Source organism: Mycteria americana, chromosome 18 (genome assembly GCF_035582795.1).
Source record: "Mycteria americana isolate JAX WOST 10 ecotype Jacksonville Zoo and Gardens chromosome 18, USCA_MyAme_1.0, whole genome shotgun sequence".
NCBI lineage: Eukaryota > Metazoa > Chordata > Aves > Ciconiiformes > Ciconiidae > Mycteria > Mycteria americana.
The window spans coordinates 5,150,622-5,172,883 of record NC_134382.1 but is presented as its reverse complement, the minus strand read 5'-3'; the positions used below and the strand labels follow the sequence as shown (position 1 = coordinate 5,172,883).

The 22,262-nt window shown below is 40.5% G+C and overlaps 1 protein-coding gene across 5 annotated transcripts in view; it reads left to right on the top strand.

Annotated features, from left to right (window-relative positions):
• The window catches only part of TNFRSF8 (TNF receptor superfamily member 8), a 32,546-nt gene extending 10,684 nt beyond the window's left edge, over window positions 1-21,862 (top strand). For 4 of the 5 annotated variants that reach the window (XM_075520654.1, XM_075520653.1, XM_075520652.1 and 1 more), the window contains 10 exons: window positions 7,148-7,238; window positions 10,885-11,010; window positions 11,425-11,580; window positions 11,683-11,776; window positions 12,204-12,484; window positions 12,696-12,806; window positions 13,368-13,415; window positions 14,600-14,625; window positions 16,465-16,672; window positions 18,220-21,862. In XM_075520654.1, coding sequence (XP_075376769.1) covers window positions 7,148-7,238; window positions 10,885-11,010; window positions 11,425-11,580; window positions 11,683-11,776; window positions 12,204-12,484; window positions 12,696-12,806; window positions 13,368-13,415; window positions 14,600-14,625; window positions 16,465-16,672; window positions 18,220-18,464 — 1,386 coding nt within the window. In that variant the 3' untranslated portion in view covers window positions 18,465-21,862. Of the gene's footprint in view, window positions 1-5,748; window positions 5,862-7,147; window positions 7,239-10,884; window positions 11,011-11,424; window positions 11,581-11,682; window positions 11,777-12,203; window positions 12,485-12,695; window positions 12,807-13,367; window positions 13,416-14,599; window positions 14,626-16,464; window positions 16,673-18,219 lie in introns of those variants that run through there. The other variant, XM_075520656.1, reaches the window with a different exon arrangement.
• The last annotated feature ends 400 nt before the right edge of the window (window positions 21,863-22,262 follow it).

Genomic DNA, 22,262 nt, shown 5'->3' with positions numbered 1-22,262 from the left:
GTATACAGAAGCAGAAATAATGTCTGTGAGGTTGCCTGTCAGCGGAGACCTGTCACACAACGGGGAGGCCCTGCTCCTGGCTGCACAGTGCCACCGACTTTCTTGCATTGAATTTAGTGCAAGTGACTGTGCAGCCACAGAGTGAGTTGTTTCAGTGCAGTAACCCCTGAAAACCAACTTCACAAATTCAGAAAGCAGAGTTTTCAGTCAAATGAACTCCTAGAACTGATTCATCCTCTGGAAACACAATTGCTCTGTCTCAATCAAGGAGTTAGAGAGGAAGGAAAATGTGGGTACAGGCAAGAGAGGGGAAGTGGGATTGCACCCTTGGATGGCCAAGAGCCACAGGATTAGCATAGCTGTAAAAGACACATATTCCTACTTCGCTAATCCATTCTTAGTACAGATCCATCCATTTGGAGTTTCCTCAGAATCAGAGGGAAGGACAAAGACCTACTGTCCACCACAGCTGGATTCCTCGCCCTTACCCACCAATACTTCTGTGATCTTCCTTGAATTTTAAAGGTTTTTTTAATAATACATACTATTGAACAGAACTGTAAGTACTAATGGACAATACTATATATGTCATTGGGATAAAATTGGTATTTCTTCACTGAGACTGGATTATCTTTTGGAGAGGGGACAGGGAAATGTACAATGTCTCCGTCTCTTTTTTTCAGGAAACACTAGGAAATGATGCCTTAAAAAGTGAAATTGTTCTAGAATTTTGAATTTCCCCGGCAGAACCCGAGTTCTGTTTCTGTCTTGAGATTCAGAGAAGAGTGGATAAGGAGTAGCGACAGTCGAAAGATGAAAGAGAAAAATACTTTGAAGGTTAATTAAACAAGATTTTGAGGCTACTGCATTTCATTCTGTTCCTTGCAGAGATGAGGAGAGTTTGTTCTGTAAAACTTATTGGACATTTCCTTGATGAAGCAAAGCCACGTGCTAGTTGTTGCTGAGTATGGATTATACCACACTCTTCAGTGTTTCTAGGCATTTCAGGAAGAAGAGGAGGGAACGGGATAGAACTGAAAGTTCTTACACACAAATCCTTCCCTACCAAATAAGTGGTAAGGGACAAAAATGATGAAGTGAATCTTCTCTCACTGGCTAATTGACAATTTCCATAAGAGTACTGGAGCCAGGAGAAATGGCCAACACTGTAATTGGAGAATTTCTTAGCACTTTCTTTTTTGTGGGCCTCTACACACAGGCACCATGGAATCAAGAAGGTGAACACCCCACCCCAGCACTCACAGCTGATGCTTTTCTGTAAGAAGGTGATAGTGTTGAGGTTTTGTGATGCGAGGCTGAAACTTTTTCCTGTCTCCTTTGCTTTATCCCTCCCTTTCATTTCAAAAGCTATTTATGAGCAACTAGGACCTGCTAAGTCAAACCTTAACCTTCAGTTTCTGTCTAACAAAGAGTCTTAATTTAAATAAACTGGTTTTGCTCTGGAAAAATGACTTTTATTAGTGATATTCACACAATCCTGAGTCAAAGTAATTAAGTTCATATTTTTTTCTGAGACAGGGTTAAATTTCCACTGTCATCCTAGAATGTATCAAAAAAGGATTCTTTGACTTAAGTTCGTACTAACAAATGGGGTAGTGGTCCAAGGCAGAAGACTTTTACTATTTTGTAGTTAAACCTTATGTGTCTTATTCAATATTTTATAATGCTTGGTTTTGTCCAAGCACTCACAACCAGAAATATATTAGAAATGTCTTAATGCTGAGATTTTTGTTGGCAATGAGAGCAGTAAGAGCACATATGCTTTTCCTTCCTGCTGTGTTTTTCTTGAGCCCTCATATGATGAAGTACCACTTTTTACATGATTTTTTTCCCTTTTCTCCTCACTGTCCTTGTAATTCCCTCCCTTCTTTTAGGTGATCCCTGTTCTGATTAAGGTTTGACAAGAGGGATATTTTCTTTAAAAGCTTCCACTGTTGGCTACCATCATCTCAATCACAATACCAGAAACCCAGTACATAGTAGGCTGCCACAGTTGCAGCCGTTGGTAACGCAGCTTAAAACAGGTCTATGCAGCTCAAAACAGTATGTATCTCTGCTGGGAAGATCAGTGCTGCTATTGTTGGTGGGAATTTTTGTCAGAATTTCCCTCGTCTAAACAGGATCATTCTTTGCTGTCACCAGATTCCTTTGTAGCCACAGTGTTAGAAGACAAATGGCTTTTCCCCTGCCTGTTTTGATTACAAATAGCATGTGATATCCTCCTGAGAAAACTGGTTACCCAAGTTTTTGAGTAGAAAGATGCTTTTGTATTTCACTGGAAAAGCTAGAGAGAATGCGAACTGTAAGTTCCACTGTAGCAGACTGACCTATCCTGGTATCCTGGTAGCGGTTGTCCTCCCCTTAGCAATTGGACTGCGAGTGGTGGCAGGATAAGAAGTGTTCACAGCACCACTGGCAACAGTTTGGACAAGATTTGGTAAAAGCAAGCAAATCTAAAGTTGAGGACCCAGTGGGACTGGAGGGACAGTATGTCCTATATGCCCTTACAGAGCCTATCTGGGGTTCCCTGGTGCTACCAGCACAAAAATACCCATAATTGTAGGTAGACATTGGACCCAGTACAGCAAGGGCTTTAAAGTAACACATCTAAGGCTGAGCAATGTTAGAGCCAGCAGCAGAACCACCAACCTTGAAGATTAAGTTACAGGGCCTTTTCCTGCCTCAGCTTTGTGGTGGCCTCGCTGTCATGTTGCTGTGGGTTTATACAGAGTGAGCCTGGAGGTCCAAGCGTAGTACGGGACTATTCAGACAACAGGATTTCACCCAAGTCATTTTTATATTTACCAGGTGAGGATTAGAAATCCAGTTTGTGTTCCAGCTGCAGTTTGTAGTAGGCTTACCACTATATAGAAATGATAAATTGCTGAAATTACTGAAAATAAACATGTCGGTTCAACAGCTTTAATTTCTGGGAAGTTATGCACATACATTGCTTCCATAATTCTGTCGAAACCTAATGCTGGTTTTGGCCAAGCCACTGAAACATTTTTTGCTTTTTAACAGTATTGGTTAATCAGCATTAAAATATTTTGTAATTCCAGCACTCAGTTGTTGTTTTGTCCAGGAACAGCAAGACAAATATGCCTTAAGTATTTTGTGGTCCCTCCAAATGTGGATGGATTTGATGGTTGATGTCTAGATGTCTGCTGTTAAAAAGGAGTAGCCAACAGCTGAGGAACAAAAAAACCCCAAAACCATCAATTGTATCACTTGGAGTCTCCTTGCATACAGAGATCTAAGATGATAGTCGAATCAAGAAAATGCATAAGGTATCTTTCCAGAAGCACTGAATTGTGAAGGGAGTGGGACTGGAAAATATGAAATCTAGAATTCCCTGTGTTTCTTGGCGAATTGTTTCCAGTGATCTCTTCCTAATTAGAAATACTGAGCTGATCAAAATGACAGATCAAACAAGGCAATATTTTATTGCAAACTTGCACCCTAATTTCCCTAATTGTAGATGACATGTCAGAGGTGGTATTTTACATGTGGGAAGAGTAGTTACAGGTGGTGAAACTGAGGTAATTCACATGTTCAGATGTTGAGTGGGTAAATTACCTCAGTTCAGGCCTATTGCTACCCGCTAATAATGCACATTTTTGTTCCCTTTTCACTTCCTATCTTTGGCTGGTTATCTTTTGTTTTAGTTAACTTACTACCTGATATTCATTACACATGGACAGAAAAATGAAAATTACATTATCTTTGTATGGCTGACTTTCCTTCACCCTTTTCCCAAAAGTAGCCTAATCACACCTCTGCAGAAAATGAGTTGGCATCATCCTTTTATGGAAGACTTAAAACATTTTGAGACCTTGGCCCTTCACCTCTGCCATTTCTTCAAGGCATGTTCTTTGCTTTTAGGCACCAATTTGTTTCTCTCCCCCAAAAACTCATGGAAGTTTTGGTGGGTTCTTAGTGCAAGATTTTTTATTCCAGATGCATGAAAACTTGAAATTTAGCTTACGAAATGCCTTGCATAAGTTAAGAGGCAGAGCCCATATAATTTTTAGTGACGCTTGCCTTTCCACACTGCCAGTTTTGCTAATGTAATGTATTTTGAGCTTTTAAGCCTGAAGTGCTAGAGGTATGGGGGCTTGGTTTATACTCAGGTCCTTACCTTAAAGTATGCTGCCTACAAAGGGCAGCCTTTCTGCTTAGTTTAAGAGCAGAACTTTGCATCATTGCATTGCTGTTACAGGTCATATTAAGAATCAAACAGCTTTAGGGTTTAGAGGGAAAAAAAATGGCAAGAATGGGGAGATGATGACTGATGCTGAGCATTGATATGTATGTTATTTATCACTGAAAGGATCTATAGTAAGTTTCATAGTCATGAAACACCTCTACTGAACAGATGGCGACTCTTAAAGATGTTTTGCAGGTAGCTGCAGATTAGAAGTGGTGGGGTCTTCAGAAGATGGTTTCTCAGCCATAGAAATCATGTCATGATTTGTTAAAATGACTTCTTTTTACAGCAGAGCACCTTGGGCTTGGCTCAGTAAACAGTAAAGGTGGCTACAAAGCTGTGCTTGTAATTTGAAAGCAGCTTTTGTTGTGAAGCTGCGGATGTCATGTATTATGTAGCTGGCTGTATATAGCTGCCCTCTTGTGGAAAGGCAAAAAAAAGGTTGAGTACTCTCTTTCGTATGTATATTTTCATAATTTGTGCAGTATGTATGCATAGTTCATGCAGTAATTTATCACAGCACTAGCATCAGGTGAAATTCCCTGCTCCTGCAGGAGGGTTGGACTAGATGACCTGTAAAGGTCCCTTCCAATCCAAAGCATTCTATGATTCTATGAAATTCATAATCAGAATTTGCATTGCTGTAACTAAGAGCAGAATCTAATCCTAAACTCTTGATTTCAATATTTTAGACAAGGTAACTTTTTAAAAAGCAGCCCTTCCCTCACACTTTTACACAGACACTATTCCTTTATTTAAATCCTAAAAGCAACAATTAAATAAGCTGTAAGCTTATGTGCTGCATAAATCATTCAAGAATTTTGTTCCCACCCCGATTTAAAATTTAACATAATTTGCAGCCAGAGTTGGTTGCCCAGGAGGAGAAGATCAGATTTTTGTGGTGACTTCCCAGGAGCTCTTACAGAGAAACTAATCCAGGATGATTTAGCTACAGCCAGGATGCTGCTGTTTCTTAAATTTTCTTTATAAAACTAGTTAATTCACTTCATATCACTGAAGTGACTCCTGACTGACCCTTTGTCGAGCGACTGGTCTCGTTGTGTCATTTCCTGTTATTCAATTTAGTCTCAGAGTGGCTGGCTAACCAGGGTGCTTCTCCGCGCAGATGGAAGGAGATTCCACTTCCTTTTCCTACAGCCTAGGGCTTCGTCTTTAGAAAAGAAAAATACAGGGTGTACATTTGTAAACTTGATTTGAGTCAGGCTGAGCAAGCAGACATCTGCTATTTCCTCCACATAGTAAGCTAGAAAAAACGCTTTGCAAGGGGGCTGTGTGGCCCAGTGATTAGTGCAGAAATGTGTCAGGCAGGATTTCTCGGTTCTGTTACTGGACCTCGATGAAATTTAATGGTTTCAATATGTTTCTATTTCTTGTCCTTTTGTTAATTTCCTCCTGGACTGAAAGTTCCTGTTTTCTGATGTAACCTGGGGCAAGTTAAATAACTTCTGTGTTTTATGGTCCTGCCATGAACAGAACAATGTATTAAACAAGAGAATACGGCTGTGAAATTACTTAGGTAGTAAGATTTCTGCACTGCATATAAAGGAAGTAGGAGACAGTAGGTATTATTTCAAAGGCCAATGGGAAATTCATCTGCAGAAAGTGAGATGTAGGTTTTCTGAAATATTTAACTGCTCTATCAGTATCATGTGGGAAAATCTCTGGGGAATATGCTGATTGAGTCTGTACAAAAAATTGCCGTTTATACCTTCTAGCAAATACTGAAAATGAAATTCAGATAACAACATTTTTAGGGGATTATAAAGGGAAATGCCAAATTCAAAAATCAGATTTTCTCATCAGAAAACTTGTAGCACTGTAATTTCCCAGAGCATGTAGTGGACCTGCCATACAAAAATGAAGTCTTATTATATGCTGCTTGATACAATTCATAGCTGAGTCTCATTTTCTAAGCTAATATTAGAACTGTTGTGTGGGGTTTTTTTAACTAAACAAGTATCAGTTACGTAGTCAAACCAGAGGTTGCCCCTGAAAACCTTCACTCACAATAGAAGTGGGATTAGTTATTTGAATAAAGGCTTCATTGTGTGAGTATTTGCAGCATTCTTTTCAAGGCAAACACATCTTGTTCTCAGTGTAGGATTTGTCTCTAAATGATACGTAAAACAATTTATTGGTTTATAATAAACACATCTTTATGTTGCTAAATTCAAGCATTATGACTGCATAAATAACTGAACAGAAAGACTTGTTTACTGCAAACAAGAATTATCTTTGTGGATTACAGCCAATCTAGCCAGATTTAGATGATGCTGACTATGGCACCATAGTCCAGTGCACACAGAGCTGGAAATCTGTTACAGATGTTAGGGATTATTTTTTTTTTTTTAAATTTCCAGAAAATCCTTAATCCCAAATTAACATGGGATCATTTCAGGACAGCGATTTTTAGCTTTTTTTTTTATTTGCTAACTGCTACAAGATTTACAAAGGAGATGCAGACTAACAGACAAGCTTTTCTTAGTGATCTTAGTGCTAGGTTTCAAAGGGTGTTCAGAGCATTGGCTGAAAAACATTTTTGTAGGGCAGTGCCACTACCCTTTTTATTGTATGAAACAAGGAGTTAGTTTCTGAGCGCTGAAATGCTTGATACACAGGTTGGGCTACAGTATTCCATTCCTGTGTTTAAATGATTTTCAGATAAAAAAGCCTGCTGAGTGAAGATACATATTGAATTATTGCTAAATACGCTGAATATTGGAATCTTTGCTTAAGCATATGGGCAACAGTAATTTAGTTGCTTTGGGAATACTTGAACTTTCAAAAAGCTGTAGGCTTTTCCTTACCGTCTGCAACTACCACCACTTGAGACAGATACTGGGATACAGAGCTAATTGTTTTCTAATTGTGTCTTTTGTCTGTTTCAATTTCTAGGCATCGTTAACCCCATCTCATTCCTGTGATACACTTGGGAATTGGTTCTACGATGAAACTTCACGAAGGTGCTGTTACCAGTGTCCCTCAGGTCAGTATGTTTAGAATTCAGTCAAATTAACATGGAGCCTTTCTCGTAGAGATAGTAGGAACCATGTATACCTGCAGAGTTGCATTTTGTCCCTGAAGAAAAGTGCAATTTCATGAATCACTATCTAGTGTGGATCCAGATGTGAACTTGTTCTCCACTGCCCTGCTCCTGTTCAGTCTGCATGCAAACAATCTGTAAATTGCAAACAAGATAACTTCCTAGAATTTTTAATGTGTTTTTTATCTGTTGACTTGACGCTCTGAAGTAGCTAGAAGTAGGCAGGTCTAAGAATTCATTTCAGCTTGTCTCACGGTGTGAAATAGTGCAGTAAAATTAGGCTAAATAAGTTTCTGATCAGAGGCAAAAAATATAAAATGAAGGTGTGGAAAATCTGTCATTATCCTCATAGTCAAAACACTTTAGAAAGTGTCTCACATGAGAAAGGGAACAGCCCTTTGTCAGGGGACACAGTGAGCTTTGCCGGAAGCTAGTTGTGACTCAGAGGCACATGAGGTCAGAAGCAGGAAACACCTTGGTAAGACAAGAGTTCTGGAAATGTCTGAAACTCCCCCTATTGGCCAAAAAACCCCTCAGTGGGTGGGGCATTTTATGGTACTTCACCATCATCGATCTCTTTTTATAGAAATGTTTTCTTTTTCTTTTTTCTTTTAAGGAAATTTTTGACGTTTATTTGTGCTCTAATAATAAAGAGGGGTTTAGCACTTGGTTGCTAGCATTTGCATGGAGTTACATTGGGGTTCCCACTGGGACATCTTGTACTGCTGGCCACACCGCTAGAATCCTTCAGAACTTGTGTAAGTAAACAAGACCAAGGGATGGAGAAACTGGTCCCATAAAAGAAGAAAAGGGGCGGGGATCCAACTCTGAGCCATTCCCAAGAAAAGCTCTTTTCTCCTTCAAAACCATACTTTGCAAAAGCTCCCATAGTGACAGATGTCATAGTGAGGTCTTGTGAAAAGCAGAGATCTGATTTACATCTGGCTGTAATGAGCCACCAGTCTCAATCATTTCACCTCTGCTTATTCTTGAAACTCATTTTGTTGCCACATCCTCATGTCAGTCTTTGGACATCTCTTCACATCCTCCAAGGCCTCCTTCACAACAGAAACTCATAAGAATCCTTTTTCATTTTAATCTTCCACTACTCCTTCAAGCAATAACCTCTTCATATCTGCTACTAACTCAGCTGCTCACTGCAAAGAAAGTGAAGCTTTTCTAAAACTCCATTTAATCTAAGTGGAGCATCTCGAACTCTTGATGCAGCCTGGCTTTACTTTCCTTGTGTTCCAGCCCACAGATGTACAGCTTTCAATCTGAGCACACAGGTCCACATGCCAGCCATCTTCTGTTTCAAAGTTAATTTCACGTTCAATGTCAAGATAAACTTCAAATCAAACCTCAAAAGATCATTCTAATCAATTTCTACAGCTGCCACATCTCTTCTCATGTACTTAATTCTTGTGCAGGTAAAATGAGACTTCATACCTGGGATACCAGAAGAATATTTTCTTTCTGTCATCACAGAACAAAATATTTTCCTCCTGTCAAGGGGAGGAACAGACTTTCATGGGAAATAATGGTATATGCTAGAAGAGCTCATGTTATGCAGAAGCTGGTATTCCACTTCACTTCTGTTTATTCTGTTTATGGTTTTTTACCTTTTTTGTTTGGTTGGTTTTTTTGTTTGTTTGTTTTAGACTCTAAATCAGATATCCAGCTCCACAAGATAGTGCTGCAGTCAACTATCAAAATAATTTCCCACCCACAGTTAACAGCAAATCCTCAGGAGTGAATGAACACACATACTCACAAAAGAAGAACACTTAAAACACTTATTGCATCTACTTACTTTCAGTACATTTTTCTGTACAGGTGATTGCAGCTGGTATTCCTACCACTCAGTCTCTTATCTGGTTGTTGAGCTATGAACACAATCAGTGGAGAACAGCACTGGAAGACACTGTTAGGCAAGCTTCAAAGCTACTGTACCTGGGGCACACATCCCCCAAGGGAGGGACCCATGTGTACAGGAAATCTCAAATAACTGAAGTTAAAGCTTTTGGGTTGTTGGGGGAGGAAGGGGAAAATGACACACACGTGCAGGTACACATGTGTGCAGCCTGAGTGCTGAGATTCAGCAATCAGCCCCCATCTTGAAAAGAATAGTCTCAGACAAGTAGTTTTGAGGAGGTGGGCGTGACGTGGTTCAGGCTTGTCTGGTGGTATTTAGTGGGCCAAATATAGCACAGATGTTTTTACCTGCACTCCTACACCATGCTTGCCAAAATGCATAGTAGGTGAATTATTTCCCTGCCAGGTTCCGCCTCCCTGCGGTTAACTCTTTGTGATCGGGCGATACAGGCTGGATGCTGAAACTGGGGTTCATTTCTCTCCTTCTGTTTTCCACCTGTGAAACATTCAACTCTTTCTATCTTTATGTTGCTGCTTTAGCTTTTCCTTTTGCTTCTGCAACTGCCCCTGTTCCTTACCCTCTGGTAGTTATTTCCACCTCCTAGCAAGGCCACAAGGTCACATCTGACCACTGTGCCTTCTAATTTCTTTGCCACTATGGCCAGTGGTAGAACACCTCATCTGTCACTTCAGGAGCTGAAACATTAGGAATGCTTCTGTCCCAGCCTTTCCTGTACTCCTAGCTGGTTATTGTACCTAGCTTGCCAGCTGGATGCTTTTAAAAGCTAGTGACTAGAAAATGATTACCAGACATAAACATAGAATCATAGAATAGCTTAAGTTTGGCAAAGACCTCCAGAGGCCACCTAATTTGGGCAACTGCTCCACTTCATGCATGCTGCATATACACAGAAGATCTGCGAGATCCAGGGTAGTATGCTTGCAAACTGTGAGCAATGAGTCCAGGTGAGTTGGAAATGTTGAGCAGAGAAAGTGTGTAGCATATACATCCAGCATCAAAGACATACATATGTAATTTGATTTTTTTAAAGGAAAACAATTGGAAAATTAAACCATCTCACAACTGTCAAGGCAACTGTAAGACTAGCAGGACTGCTCAGAAAGCAACCTACTGCAAATCTGCTAGGGGTATATAGGGCACAGCTCAAGAAGTACCATCTTGTAACCTTCTATTCTGAACATGGGAGATGAGGTTGTCCCTGCGTGAATCCATGTGCACCTAGGCAATTCTGGCAGCTTTTGAAAGGAAAAGTGATGCCTTAGGTAGCAAAATATCAGGACTCGGTTGCTATAGAAGAAGAAAGAAGAAAACATGAAAAAGCCTGGGAACTTAGTAATGGCAGGACAATATTGCCCTCATTGCAGACTCGTCGGTCTTTTCTACCTGTCAGCAAACAACTTGCCATGTGCCCATTCTGCAGCAATCCATACTGACCGTGATAATACCATGCATAGTGTTGCTGTAACAGGACAGCGGTGATCCCTTCACACGTGAATGGCAAAGGCAAAAATGTGCTAGAGAAACCAAATGACAGGTACAAAGAGAAGACTGGACTCGATGATCTTAAAGGTCTTTTCCAACCTATATGATTCTGTGATTCTGTGAAATGAGCACACAAGAACACTTCAGGATGGTTGTTTCCTGTTGTGATTCTGAACAGGTATCCTGCATATTTTGTTTTTCTTTCTCTAGGCTATGTTAAAAAGAAAGCATGTCCTAGAGACCCAGACGAAGACTGCATGAGATGTGGACCTGAACAATATGTGAATGAAGAATTCCAAAAGCCACGATGTGACGCTTGTGTATCATGCGCAAAAGGTTTGCTTTCCCTCACCCATATCTCACAGTTATATTGTCTCTATATATTTTATTTACATTTTATATTTTATTCATTTAGAATTTCCAGCAGCAAAATTATCCATCCTTGGTTACTGATTTGGAGAGCAGAATGCTACCTTGCGCATAATCAGTATCGCTCCCTGTATGACCTGGGACTACCTAAAAATTTCTCATCCAAAGCTATCCCAGTCTGATTTCTGCTTTCTGTCTTATATTACAAGCCATTGTCTATAGGCTTCTCCAATTATTCATGACTTAAGTTGCCATTGCAAGAGTGCCAGCAGCCTGTTCTGCTTCCTGAGCCTTCGAAATGATGTTGCTCATCTTTGGCCCCTGCTTTGAGTTTTCCTTGCAGGGTGATCCTTTGTTACCCCATCTGTTTCTTCCCCACAGAATCTGATCTTGTGGAGAAAGAGCCCTGTTCCTTCAATTCTAGCCGCGTGTGTGAGTGCCGACCAGGCCTGTTCTGTCAAACCCCTGTTCTGAACACCTGCATACGATGCCAGCAGCACACTCTTTGCAAGCCTGGTTTTGGAGTCAAAGTCAGAGGTAGGAATTCCTACCTGTCTAGCTTACCTTTCCTGATCTTGGCCATAGGCCTGGACCTGATGCATTTTGGTTGGTTGGTCCTCAGTCATTATTTTTATTCAGGCACCTCGACAAATGATGTTACTTGTGAAGAGTGCCCTTCTGGGACCTTCTCTGATCAAATCTCCAGCACTGACATCTGCAAGCCCCACACGAAGTAAGTCCATAAATTGACTAACTAATTAAAGTTAACAAAGGATGAAAAGGGACACCTGTCAGTTCTGGTGCAAAGTCTACAAATTTATTTTAGAGGCAATGGGATAGCTTTGGGCCTATGTGCAGAGTTTAGAAGGCCTCTCTTTATACCTGTTGCACAGCTCTGTACTGGAGGCAGGAAGGAATCCCTCTTGCCTCATTTACTGAGTACAGTGGAATTATACACGCGTGTGAGTATCAGGTTTGCATCCAGGTCAAGAATTAATGCCACAGGGGTGAGAGGAAGGTTAATGACTTTTTCACTGAAAGCAATAAATGCAGGTGGTACAAAAATGACCAAAGGGACATCTGTCATGTGGAAAATACTCTTGTCTTGTACCATGGAAGTTTCCTCTAGCGCCGACACGCTGTTCTCTTTCATTCCCTAGCTGTGCCCAGTTAAACAAAGTAGCGCTGAGCAAAGGAAATGCCACACACGATCAGGTTTGCCTGGACCAATTGCCCGCCTACCTCACCCCAAGCACTTTGTCCATGAGATTCAGCAATGAAACAAATAACTCTGACCTAAGGAGGTTTGAGGAGAGCCTGGTAACCATTGCTAGTGTCCTTTTACGTGCCACAGCAACTGAAAACCCCAGTTCAACTCCTGAGGAGAAAGCTCTGGCTGGCACTTTTCCCACCTCAGCCAAGGGGGAGACGACAACTGGAGGTAACAAAGATAAAGCATTTACTCTGTCTAGCATGTTTTATTTGGATATATCTTTGGTAAATGCAATTTTGATATGGGAGCTTCCTGCAAATCTCCTACGACTTGTGAAATGTTGTCCATGGTTTATGTCCAAACACATCAATCTACTAATAGTTCCCCCTCTACCTTTTCTGAGCCTTTCCTGTACTCCCTTTCCCTTTCTGTGCTATAGGTCTAGTTCTTTGGGGAGTGGTTCTCTCTGTGATAGTGCTACTTGTGGGCATGCTGTTATTTTGGAAATGGAAGGTTTGCAAGAAGCGGATCCTCATCCTCAAAGGAAAGCGTGAGTTTTTAAAGCTGTGATAGATAGCATGCTGTTTGATCTCCAAGTATATGCCAACTGGGGACTCAAATATCCCACAGTTTTGTGGAGGTCACTGGGGAAGAGAATGTTGACTACTGCCTGGTGGAAGCGGGCCAGATAAGGGTTCTAGGCAAACTGTTCATGCAACGTGTTGGAGAACATGAGAGAAAGTTTGAAGCAGCTGTGAATTTATGGAGGAAGATGCTGCAAGCTGGGTGGGGAAAGGGTAACCAGTGGTTTCTTCTCTCAGTACAGACACTAATATTAAATGATACCTGAAGTGTTTTGTGAGTATTTTTTGGTTCCTGGGATAGGGTTGGACTTTGAGCGTGAGAGGAAGAGTGATTTTTACTGATACTGACTCTCTGTAGCTTTGCCTAGAGTTACATGTGGGGTGTGCCTGCAGAGCCACATTCCCTCTTTTATAGAAAGCAGGACATGCACGTTGTAGGCTAGTTGTAGACTCGTGGCTGTGGTAAAGCTGTTAGAGCCTATATGCTCCATGATGAGTCTTGCTAAATGAATGGTTTCTTTTATCAGCACATCTACATTCCATCACTTCCCACAAATCCGGGCTCAAATCTCAAGGTGAGTGACTGATGGACCAGGAATTGTAATCCATATGTCTAAAGAATAAGTGGATAGTTTTAATATGGAACTTTATTTTACAGAATTTGAATTTAAAACGTGGAGCGTTTCCATGTCAGGTGTGTGGTACCTGCGGACACGCAGGCCAGGGCTGCCGCCTGTCCCGCGCAGGCCGGTGACGCGCTGGATGTGACCAGCCGCTAGATGGCGCCTTTTTCCCGCCGCACCTGACCGGTTGGGCGCTCTGTCAGCGCAGGGAGGCTTTACTGCAGAAACGCCCCATTAACTTCTGGGCGCTCAAATGTGGGAGACGTGTTCCAGAAAAAGTGGGTGTTAGCCGCAGCAACCTGTACAGATCCCCTAGAGTACGCACATTTTGCCCAATTAACTACTCCCCTCTCAGCGCTTCCATTTCCATTGGCTGATCCATTCTCTTCTGTTGTGTTAGATTCTCCTAACCACCACACATCAGAGCTTTTTCTACTCATTTATTCAGGAATACAACTTAACACCTCTTGTGTGCAGCTTAATTTTCTCAAAATGGAATTTTTGCTTCCTCACTTGCCTTACACAATAGAAATTGTTACTGTGCAGCATTGTAGAGCTGATGCATTGAAAATAAAGGGGGCTGCATGTCAGGGTGAAATTAGGTAGTAGGCCTAAACCCGTCTAGCTTCATGGTACTGCAGAAGGATGCTGTACACTCCCTTCTTCCCAACTCTCTTCTTGGCCCAGTGTTCCCTTCCTCCATCCTTGCATAAAATCCCATCCCCTTAATATTCATCTGACCACATGATGAACTGATCCAACTTGTTAATCCAGTAGAAAGTTAGTAACATTTTTAAACTTTTTTTTTTAATAAGCCTGTCTTCTGCTTATCTAGAAAGTTTAATCAGTTCATCATTTCATTAGATGAATACCAGTTGTGGTGTGGGGAGAGCAATAGGGATGGCCACAAAGGGCTTTGGGGAGAGCAGGACCTCCCACTCTTGGCAGCAACATGTTGCTGGTTGACCTCAGCCATGTCATGTAAGTGTGCCCTCAGTGGTAAAGAAAGCATAATGCAGATGGGTTGGGCAGTAGAGTAGTTTAGGACATGCCTAGGTGATGTTTCAGAGTAAATATTAACATTCTTGTGATTGCTGTGAATTTTCTTCTGATAATTTTTCCTTTTTCCACTGCAGGTTCTGATCTAGGGAACAAATACGCAGTAAGTGTGAACAATATTCCAAAACAGATTGCTTTCCATTCCAATGTAAATAATGATATTTTTAAATGTCCTGTCAAAGAGTGCCAGTCTTTTTGTTTGGACTGTCCTCTACAATGTGTGATCCTCTAGGTGTAGTGATGAGATGTACTAGGACTTGCTACTTTCATGTCTTGGGCTATGTTTAATGTGGTGTTAAATAATGTGATGCTGCCAATCTTGCTTGTGAAGGGAGTATTTGGTTTGGTCTTATGCCATTCATGTTGCATTCTATGGGACAAGATCCAAAATCACAGGATGAACATGCCTTTTCTAACTTCTGGGAGAACTTTGTCTGTCAGTCCCATTTTATCTTACTGCTCCAGTCACATGAGTGGGATTTGTACTCTTCTTCTGCCTCCCTCTTTGTAGGATTTGGAATGACTGTAATATGGGTACACAGTGTTTGTCTGGAAGACTTTCCATTGGGACCAGCTTCTGGTTTAACAGTATAGTTTGCAGGTGAACAAGACAAATATCAGTCAATATGGTAACAACAGAAAGCAGTTCCTCAGCTGCTGAAATCATCACAGCTCTGTTTGATTCCCCCACTTCCAGTGAAATTATAGCAACTTCCATCCTTTGAGTCTTCTCAGTTTATTAGGCTTGTTATCTTTAAATGTCCATATCTGCTAAAACACTCTTTAGACTATTTTTTCTTTTTTTAAATCAGTTTGCTTTTAAATGTTGTACATCTGCACACATACAAGATATTATTATTCTAATAAATCTGGTTGCAATCAGCTATCATAATTTCAGTGTGTCATTGCTAATTGCTGAGCTGTGGGGAGCTTCCACTCTTGCTTTCATAGCGAGTCAGACATGAGCAAGAGTTTTAAACTACACATTTCAAAATCTTACTTTTTTTTTTTCTTTTCCAACCTTGTGGAAACAGAAACAGAGCTAGGAACCATCAGAAATTTGTGATGCAGGACCTTTATCCTCTCTCAGATTCTGGCTCCTCTTTTAAAGGACTGTTTGTAATTAATTCTTCACATAATAGCTAGTCTGAGCCTGTTTATCCTACCTGAGGTTCTGCTGGGGCAATTCCATTTTGAAGTTCAACCAGTTCAACCTCTGGCTTGTTTTGTTCTTCCATAGGAGCGTGGTAGGTCTTTGCAAAATCTAAGAGGAAGTTAAACCATATATTTTCAGTTTTGACTGTTTGACTCTCTCACCATATGACTACACATCTGTACAGGTTTGTCCTCTGATACTTATCTCACAACTAAATATAAAAAATATCTTGTTAAAAGTTCTTTCTGGCCAAATCCCTTAAAATTCTTACCTCCAGCATCTATCTTTCTCACTGATGTTATACTTTTTGCTGAAAAGTGCTACTGAGCTTCAGCCCCCCAGAATGCAGCTGCTACTATATTACAGGATAGCAGACTCTGCAACAGAGCATACAATATAAGACTTGTGGCAAAAAGTCAAAATGACAAATAGGTGAATTTACAAAGGTTCATCGGCGTCTAAATTGCAGACAAGGCAGTGGAATTTACCAAAGCATCCAAGCAGGTCCAGGAAACTGGATTTCAGTGGAAGTGAGGTACATTCTTGCAAATGTAATTGAAAATCTGTGAATTTAGCTTAGAAATGCTATTTTTAAATATGGCCTTAAGTGATGCAGGAACCTAGTTCAAAGAAACACTTTGGAATTTTTTACTCCTTGTGACAGTGGTGCTATGAAGTCCATTATGTTAGTCTGACTGCCACAGAAGGATTCTGTAGACCTATTGCAATCTTCACAGTGCTGTTTTTACATTCACCCCACTTCTTCTCTCCTCTTTGTATTGCCAGAAGATCATACGGACCACTGACAGTGGGCGAGAAGAGAAGGAGTTAATTGACAGAACCCTCCCTTTGGAAACCAACAATAACTTGGTCTCCAGTACAGAAAAAGCATATAGTCCTGATCTGAGTGTGACTGATGTGACACAGAGCAATGGAAATGCCCCAGATTGCCCTATCGATTCTCGAGTGAGAGACCACACAAATAATCGAATTGGTGAGTCTTGCCTTTTTTTTTTTTTTTCCCTCTTGCCTTTTCAATTTTTCAACCGTGGCCACATAATGTCATTCTGAGATTATTAGTAAGCTGCAAAGTGTCCAAAGTTTCTAACAAAGATTGGGGCTGAATCTCCAGAACCTTTGACACACAAATTCTGGTATATCTATTCATTCGAATATAATGCTTTCTTATTTTCCCATTTGCCTTAGTCACTTATGAACCTGACAGAAAAATGCTTTGCTCTTCTTCCTCTTTCTTATTCCGGAAGATGTAAATTTGCAGAAGAAATTTGAATTCCAAAATATATCAGCTGGAAAACGATGCTGTAATACTTAATGAGAGTTGTACTTCACATGTCTCCAGCTATCATTTTCTTCTCTTGGTTTCACAGTAATAACTTGAAATGTGTCAGCATCCCATATGTTCCCATAAAGTCTTTGACCATGGCATAGTGTAGGAGATAAAGTCAGGCAAGGAAGCTTACTCACAGGGGGAGAATTGTTACCTGAGACACAATCTACATAAGACATTCTGGCAATGTTTCCAAACCCAATTTTGAGGGCATTTGAAGGGGTTTTTTGGTATTACTAGAGCTGACCTTTCCTTACTAAATGCCCTTTCTGTTTTTTCTGTGAGCCATGGACTTGGGATGAATGTGATGATTTAACTTACCATACCGAAATATCTTCAAGCAATTCTGAACAATAACCTACAGTGTCTGATCTACAGCATCCTGAATAAGATGTAGTGGTCCAAGCCATAGCAAAGGCCTTATTTACCTTTTGTAAAGGAGTAGGGTCAACAAGTTGGACACAAGGTTCAAGTCTATCCCCGAAAATTTTGTAGTTGATTCTCCGCTGGAAAGAAACTAATTTGTTTGCTGGTCCTAAGACCCCAGATAACTACCCAGAATTTCTGTATAGTGCTGATCCTTGCCCAAAGGCTGCTTTTAATGCAGGTATTGTTGCTTCTTGAAACAGCAGGGGCATAAACCTTGGATTCTCCATCCAAGATCCATCTTCCCTAGATCCCAGTTAATTGATCCCAGTTAATTCTAACAGACTCTAGACTCTAACAGACTTCTAACAGACTCTATCTTACTGTCTTTTCTAATTTGTCTTTCTCCTGTAGTCCTAGCTATAGCGCAGTGGCTCCATCACATTGGAGCTAGATCTACTTGATCTAAAATGCCCAGAGTCCCCTTGACAGTGGTCCAAAACCAGACAGTGTAGTATAAAATGTGCAAGCCTTCTTTATCCCTTAGTATGTTCAGTGCTTTGATTTCAAAATTAAAAGCACCTTATAAATAAACAATGAAATGGACAACTCATAATGTGTGAATTCCAAAAGCTTTAGTGGGTTAGTGAATTCTGTGTTTTCACAGTGATGGGCTTGAGCTACATCCCTCTGATTAAAAAAGGGGGGGGGGGGGGGGGAGGGAGAAAAACTGAGTACCAAATAAAAATTTTGCATTAAAAGGAACCATCTCTAGGGTCAGCAGTGATTGTTAACTATGCTCAGCACTATTTTTTTTCCTTCCTCAGAAAAAATATACATCATGAATGCCGACACTGTTATTGTGGGGTCCATTTCAGAAGTGCCTAGTGGCAAGAACTGTGCTGCTAGAGGATATGAAAGTAATGTTGATGCCCAGGAAAACATGGAAGAGGAACTGGCAATGCACTATCCAGAGCAGGAAACAGAGTCTTTTGCAGGGAATGATGTAATGATTCCTGTGGAAGAGGAGGGAAAGGAATTTCATCACCCCACCACTGCCACTGAAAAGTGATAACCCACTGAGAAGATGCGTGAAGCTACAGAAACATCCAGTGTGACACTAAGCCTGAATCTATGACAAGGGAGGTAAACACATAGTGCCTTAGATTATCTGAAAACTCATGTAAAACACTGAAACACATTCAAACAAGGAGAGCTAGAACCTATTTCATCTAACAAATGAGAGAATTATCCAAACCGTTGGCCTTCATAGCTGACGTCAAATATTTCTCTTTCCCTCTCTCTCCCAGTATCATGCTGGAAACAAATTTGAATCAAAGCTACAAAATTCAGAGGACATCTGGATGCCAACTCAAGTTTCACAGCTTGCTTTCTCTGCCTGAAGGAATGGATTGAAAACTATGTCTGATTACTTCTATTAGCTATGAAAATTCTGGCCAGAATTCAGAGTTAAGCTTGAGACCCAGCCATGTTTCATATGTTGTTTCTATTCCAGTATTACCAGCACGTCCAATTTTGTCATATATTTTGCAACATCTGGTATTTTTCTTAAAGCCTCAACTCTTGAATAGAAGTAATGACTATTTCAGTTTTCCCTAAGACAAACAGAACTCTTAAGTTTGTGGACTTCGTGTTTCTTGAGGAAATACGATCAAAAGGTGTCACACAGGCTCAGAAAACAGAAGGCAAATAAAACTAATTGAAGTCCACTGTACTTTAGGCCATTCTTTCTAATTTTTGAAGTCTGATTCATGTTTTTTGACTACTTCAAATCATCAGTAAGTGTACAAAATGGCCTCTTCTGATGGAAGCCAAACTGGCTGAACATTTGGATGTTCAGACGAACTATGGGTTTAGCTCAGCGTGGAGTCTGTAAAAAGGGAAAAGAAGAAAATAAACTAGTTTTCTACAAAACAGAAGGACTGAAAAACAGGCACAGCAGTTATTTCCTATAACATTGTTGATACCTGCTTGTTTTAGAATTGCTCATAATCATCAGGGTGACACTGACTTGCATATCTATTCTTTAAAAAAAATCTGTTTTGTGGTCACCTGGCTTGTGTTACGCTATTTCTCGATCTTTCATGCTGCTTGTTTGAGAACTGTAAATGTAATAGTGCTGACTATGTTTTTGCACAGGACAATGGAAAATGAGCAAGATGACAAACTGTGCCTTAATAGTCAAAAAAAGGAACCACAAAACCAATTACTTGCTTTGTAGTTTTTTGCTGGACAGAGTACTGTAATAACAGCTGTGCAACTTCAGCATCTTTTGTCTTAGAACACACGAAAGGAACATAAGGGCATAAAAAACCACCTTTTTGGGCCAGACTAGTAGTATGAGCCCAACATTTTATCTCTGACAGCTGCAGTAAGAGATGTTATTTAGGAAGAGCACTTAAGCCTGGTTAGTATCTGCTGTTTGCATTCTTCATTGTTCTGCAGCATCAGCTGCAATTGGATGAACCATGTCAAAGAGTTTGTCCCAGCCTTTAGTATTCATTCATATTGCCATTAATTTTTCTTGTCTCTTTTGAATTTCCTGGTACAATCTGCCTCCGTAAGCACCTGTGGCAATGGATTACAGAGAGTTACCATTTGCTGTGTAAAGAAGTACTTTTACCACTTTTAAAATGACCTCTTACTTATTTCAGTGAGTGCCACTAGTTCTTGTATTACAGAATTTAGTGCAATACTGAGTTGCTTTTATGATTCTTGATTGTATCCTCCTTAGCCTCCAAGCTGAGTTCCCATCTTTTTATATTTCTCATGTAAGTTAGATGCTCCACTGCCTTGGTCATTTTAGTTGACCTCTTCTGCATCTTTTCTAACTTCACTACATTCTTCTGGACAGCTGGAGGCCAGAACCATGCACTGCACTGAAGAAGAGGGGTGGGACAAGGTTTTAAATAGTGACAAAATGATACTTTCTGTTTTGTACTCATTACCTCTCTAGATGATGCCCACCATTTTGTCTGGTTTTTTTGGCCGCCCCTGCACACTAAGCAGATGATTTCAGAGAACCATCAAGGATGACCCCAAGGACGATCGCTTTTCTGAGTGATAGCTGCTAGATGCCAATTCAGCACCATGTACACCTGGTTTAGATTATTTCTCCCTAAATGTATTGCCTTGTGTTTATCTATGTAGAAGCTCATTTGCCACTTTTTTATGAGCTCCTTCTGGCTTTATTTGCCTTCTGTATGTCATGTAACTGCCTGGAGAAGTTTAGTATTGCCTTCGCTGTGCGGGTGCTCTTTTCTCCAGATCATTGCTGAAGATATTGAATAGAACTGGCCTCACCAATCCCCACTGCTAACTGTTCTCTATCCTGAAAAATTACCATTATGCCATGCTCTTTCCTTCCTGCCTTTTAAACAGCCATAACTTCTGTATCCTGTAACCTTTTAGCAAACCTGTAAAATGACCTTTCCTCCAATCCTGTGACAACTTCGTTTTTCCACCACCTTAGGTGTGAAACCTCATTTGAAAATCTCCATGTAGTAGGCCCACTGGCTTTTTGAAAATCTCCATGTAGTAGGTCCACTGGATCTTGTTTATCCATTAAGCCTCACAATATAAGAGAGGGTATGTTACCAAGATTTTGTGACTGAAGAAATAAATCCAGAGAAATTCATACTTTTCTGGAACCACAGCCCTAGAGACAAAGTAGGAGAATCTCAGCATTATGGGATCTAGTCACTGACTTTCATCAGTGGATAATCTACCTGTAGTTGCATTTGAAAACTGGCTGTAATTTCAAGTGTTGTTAGTTCCAGTATTTACTTCCTGAATTCCACTCTTCTCTGCAAGTCCAGAACATAAAATAGTTTCTAAAAACAACTGCTACCACTATATATTTTAGTTCATCTACTGAGTCTTGCTAGAGAGGCGATTAGTGAATCCTTTCTGTGTACTTCTGTGTTTGTATTTGTTTTATTTCATTCAGAAGATAAGCTGCTCCTAATGCTCAGATCAAAATTTCTTTTGGTTGTCAGTATTGCCATGTCAGTGGCAGTTATGTGAGGTGAAGAAGGAAACGGAATTAACATTTTTTGGTTTAAGTGCTTGTTGTGCAACAGATAGTCAAGTCACCAAGTACTGACATAAAACAGCAATGCAAGGAAGAAGAAAAAACTGTGTAGGACAAATACTGGTTACCCTTTCCTCACTTCCCATCAGGGTAGTTCAATGTTTTCCAGTGCATATGCTTCATTCTAGAAAAATACAGGAACTTCTGCTTCATTGCAGAGAACACCAATTTGTGTATCCACACACTGTGAATAACCATGTTCACCTGGCTGAGATTGTTCAAGGATGTTCTGGAATGACAGGTAATTGTATATTTCAGCTTTGTATATAAATTAATCTTTTTTACTGGAACAGCTTTCTAGATGAATTGTATGCATTGCAACCTGCTAGATGTATTATGGTTGGTTAGTTTAATAATGCTGGTAATGTTTGAATTAAAAATTACATGGATTGTAAGCCATAGCCCCACTTTTCTTGTCTGATATGTCAGCGTTTCATTGTCGATAATTTCAGTACATGTATCAGTTGCAGAAAAGATATTTTTGCAAGAGAGCCGTTCAAAACTTGCAAAGCCATTAGTCGAGTGGAGTTTTCCTCAAGAGCAGAGCAGGTCTGAATTTACATCGAGGCCTCTCTATACCATCCCAGCAGCGTGTACAGACAGGGGCGAACAGGGTGCAGCGGCAGGGTGGCTGTTAGCTACCGCTCGGAAGCTGCGAGAGGCAAGTTGGTGTTTCGGGGCTAGAGGAGCACAAACGCGGCTGAAGAGCCCCTTTGCGCCTGCCGAGAGCCTCTTCCAAGATCCCCGAAGTAACCT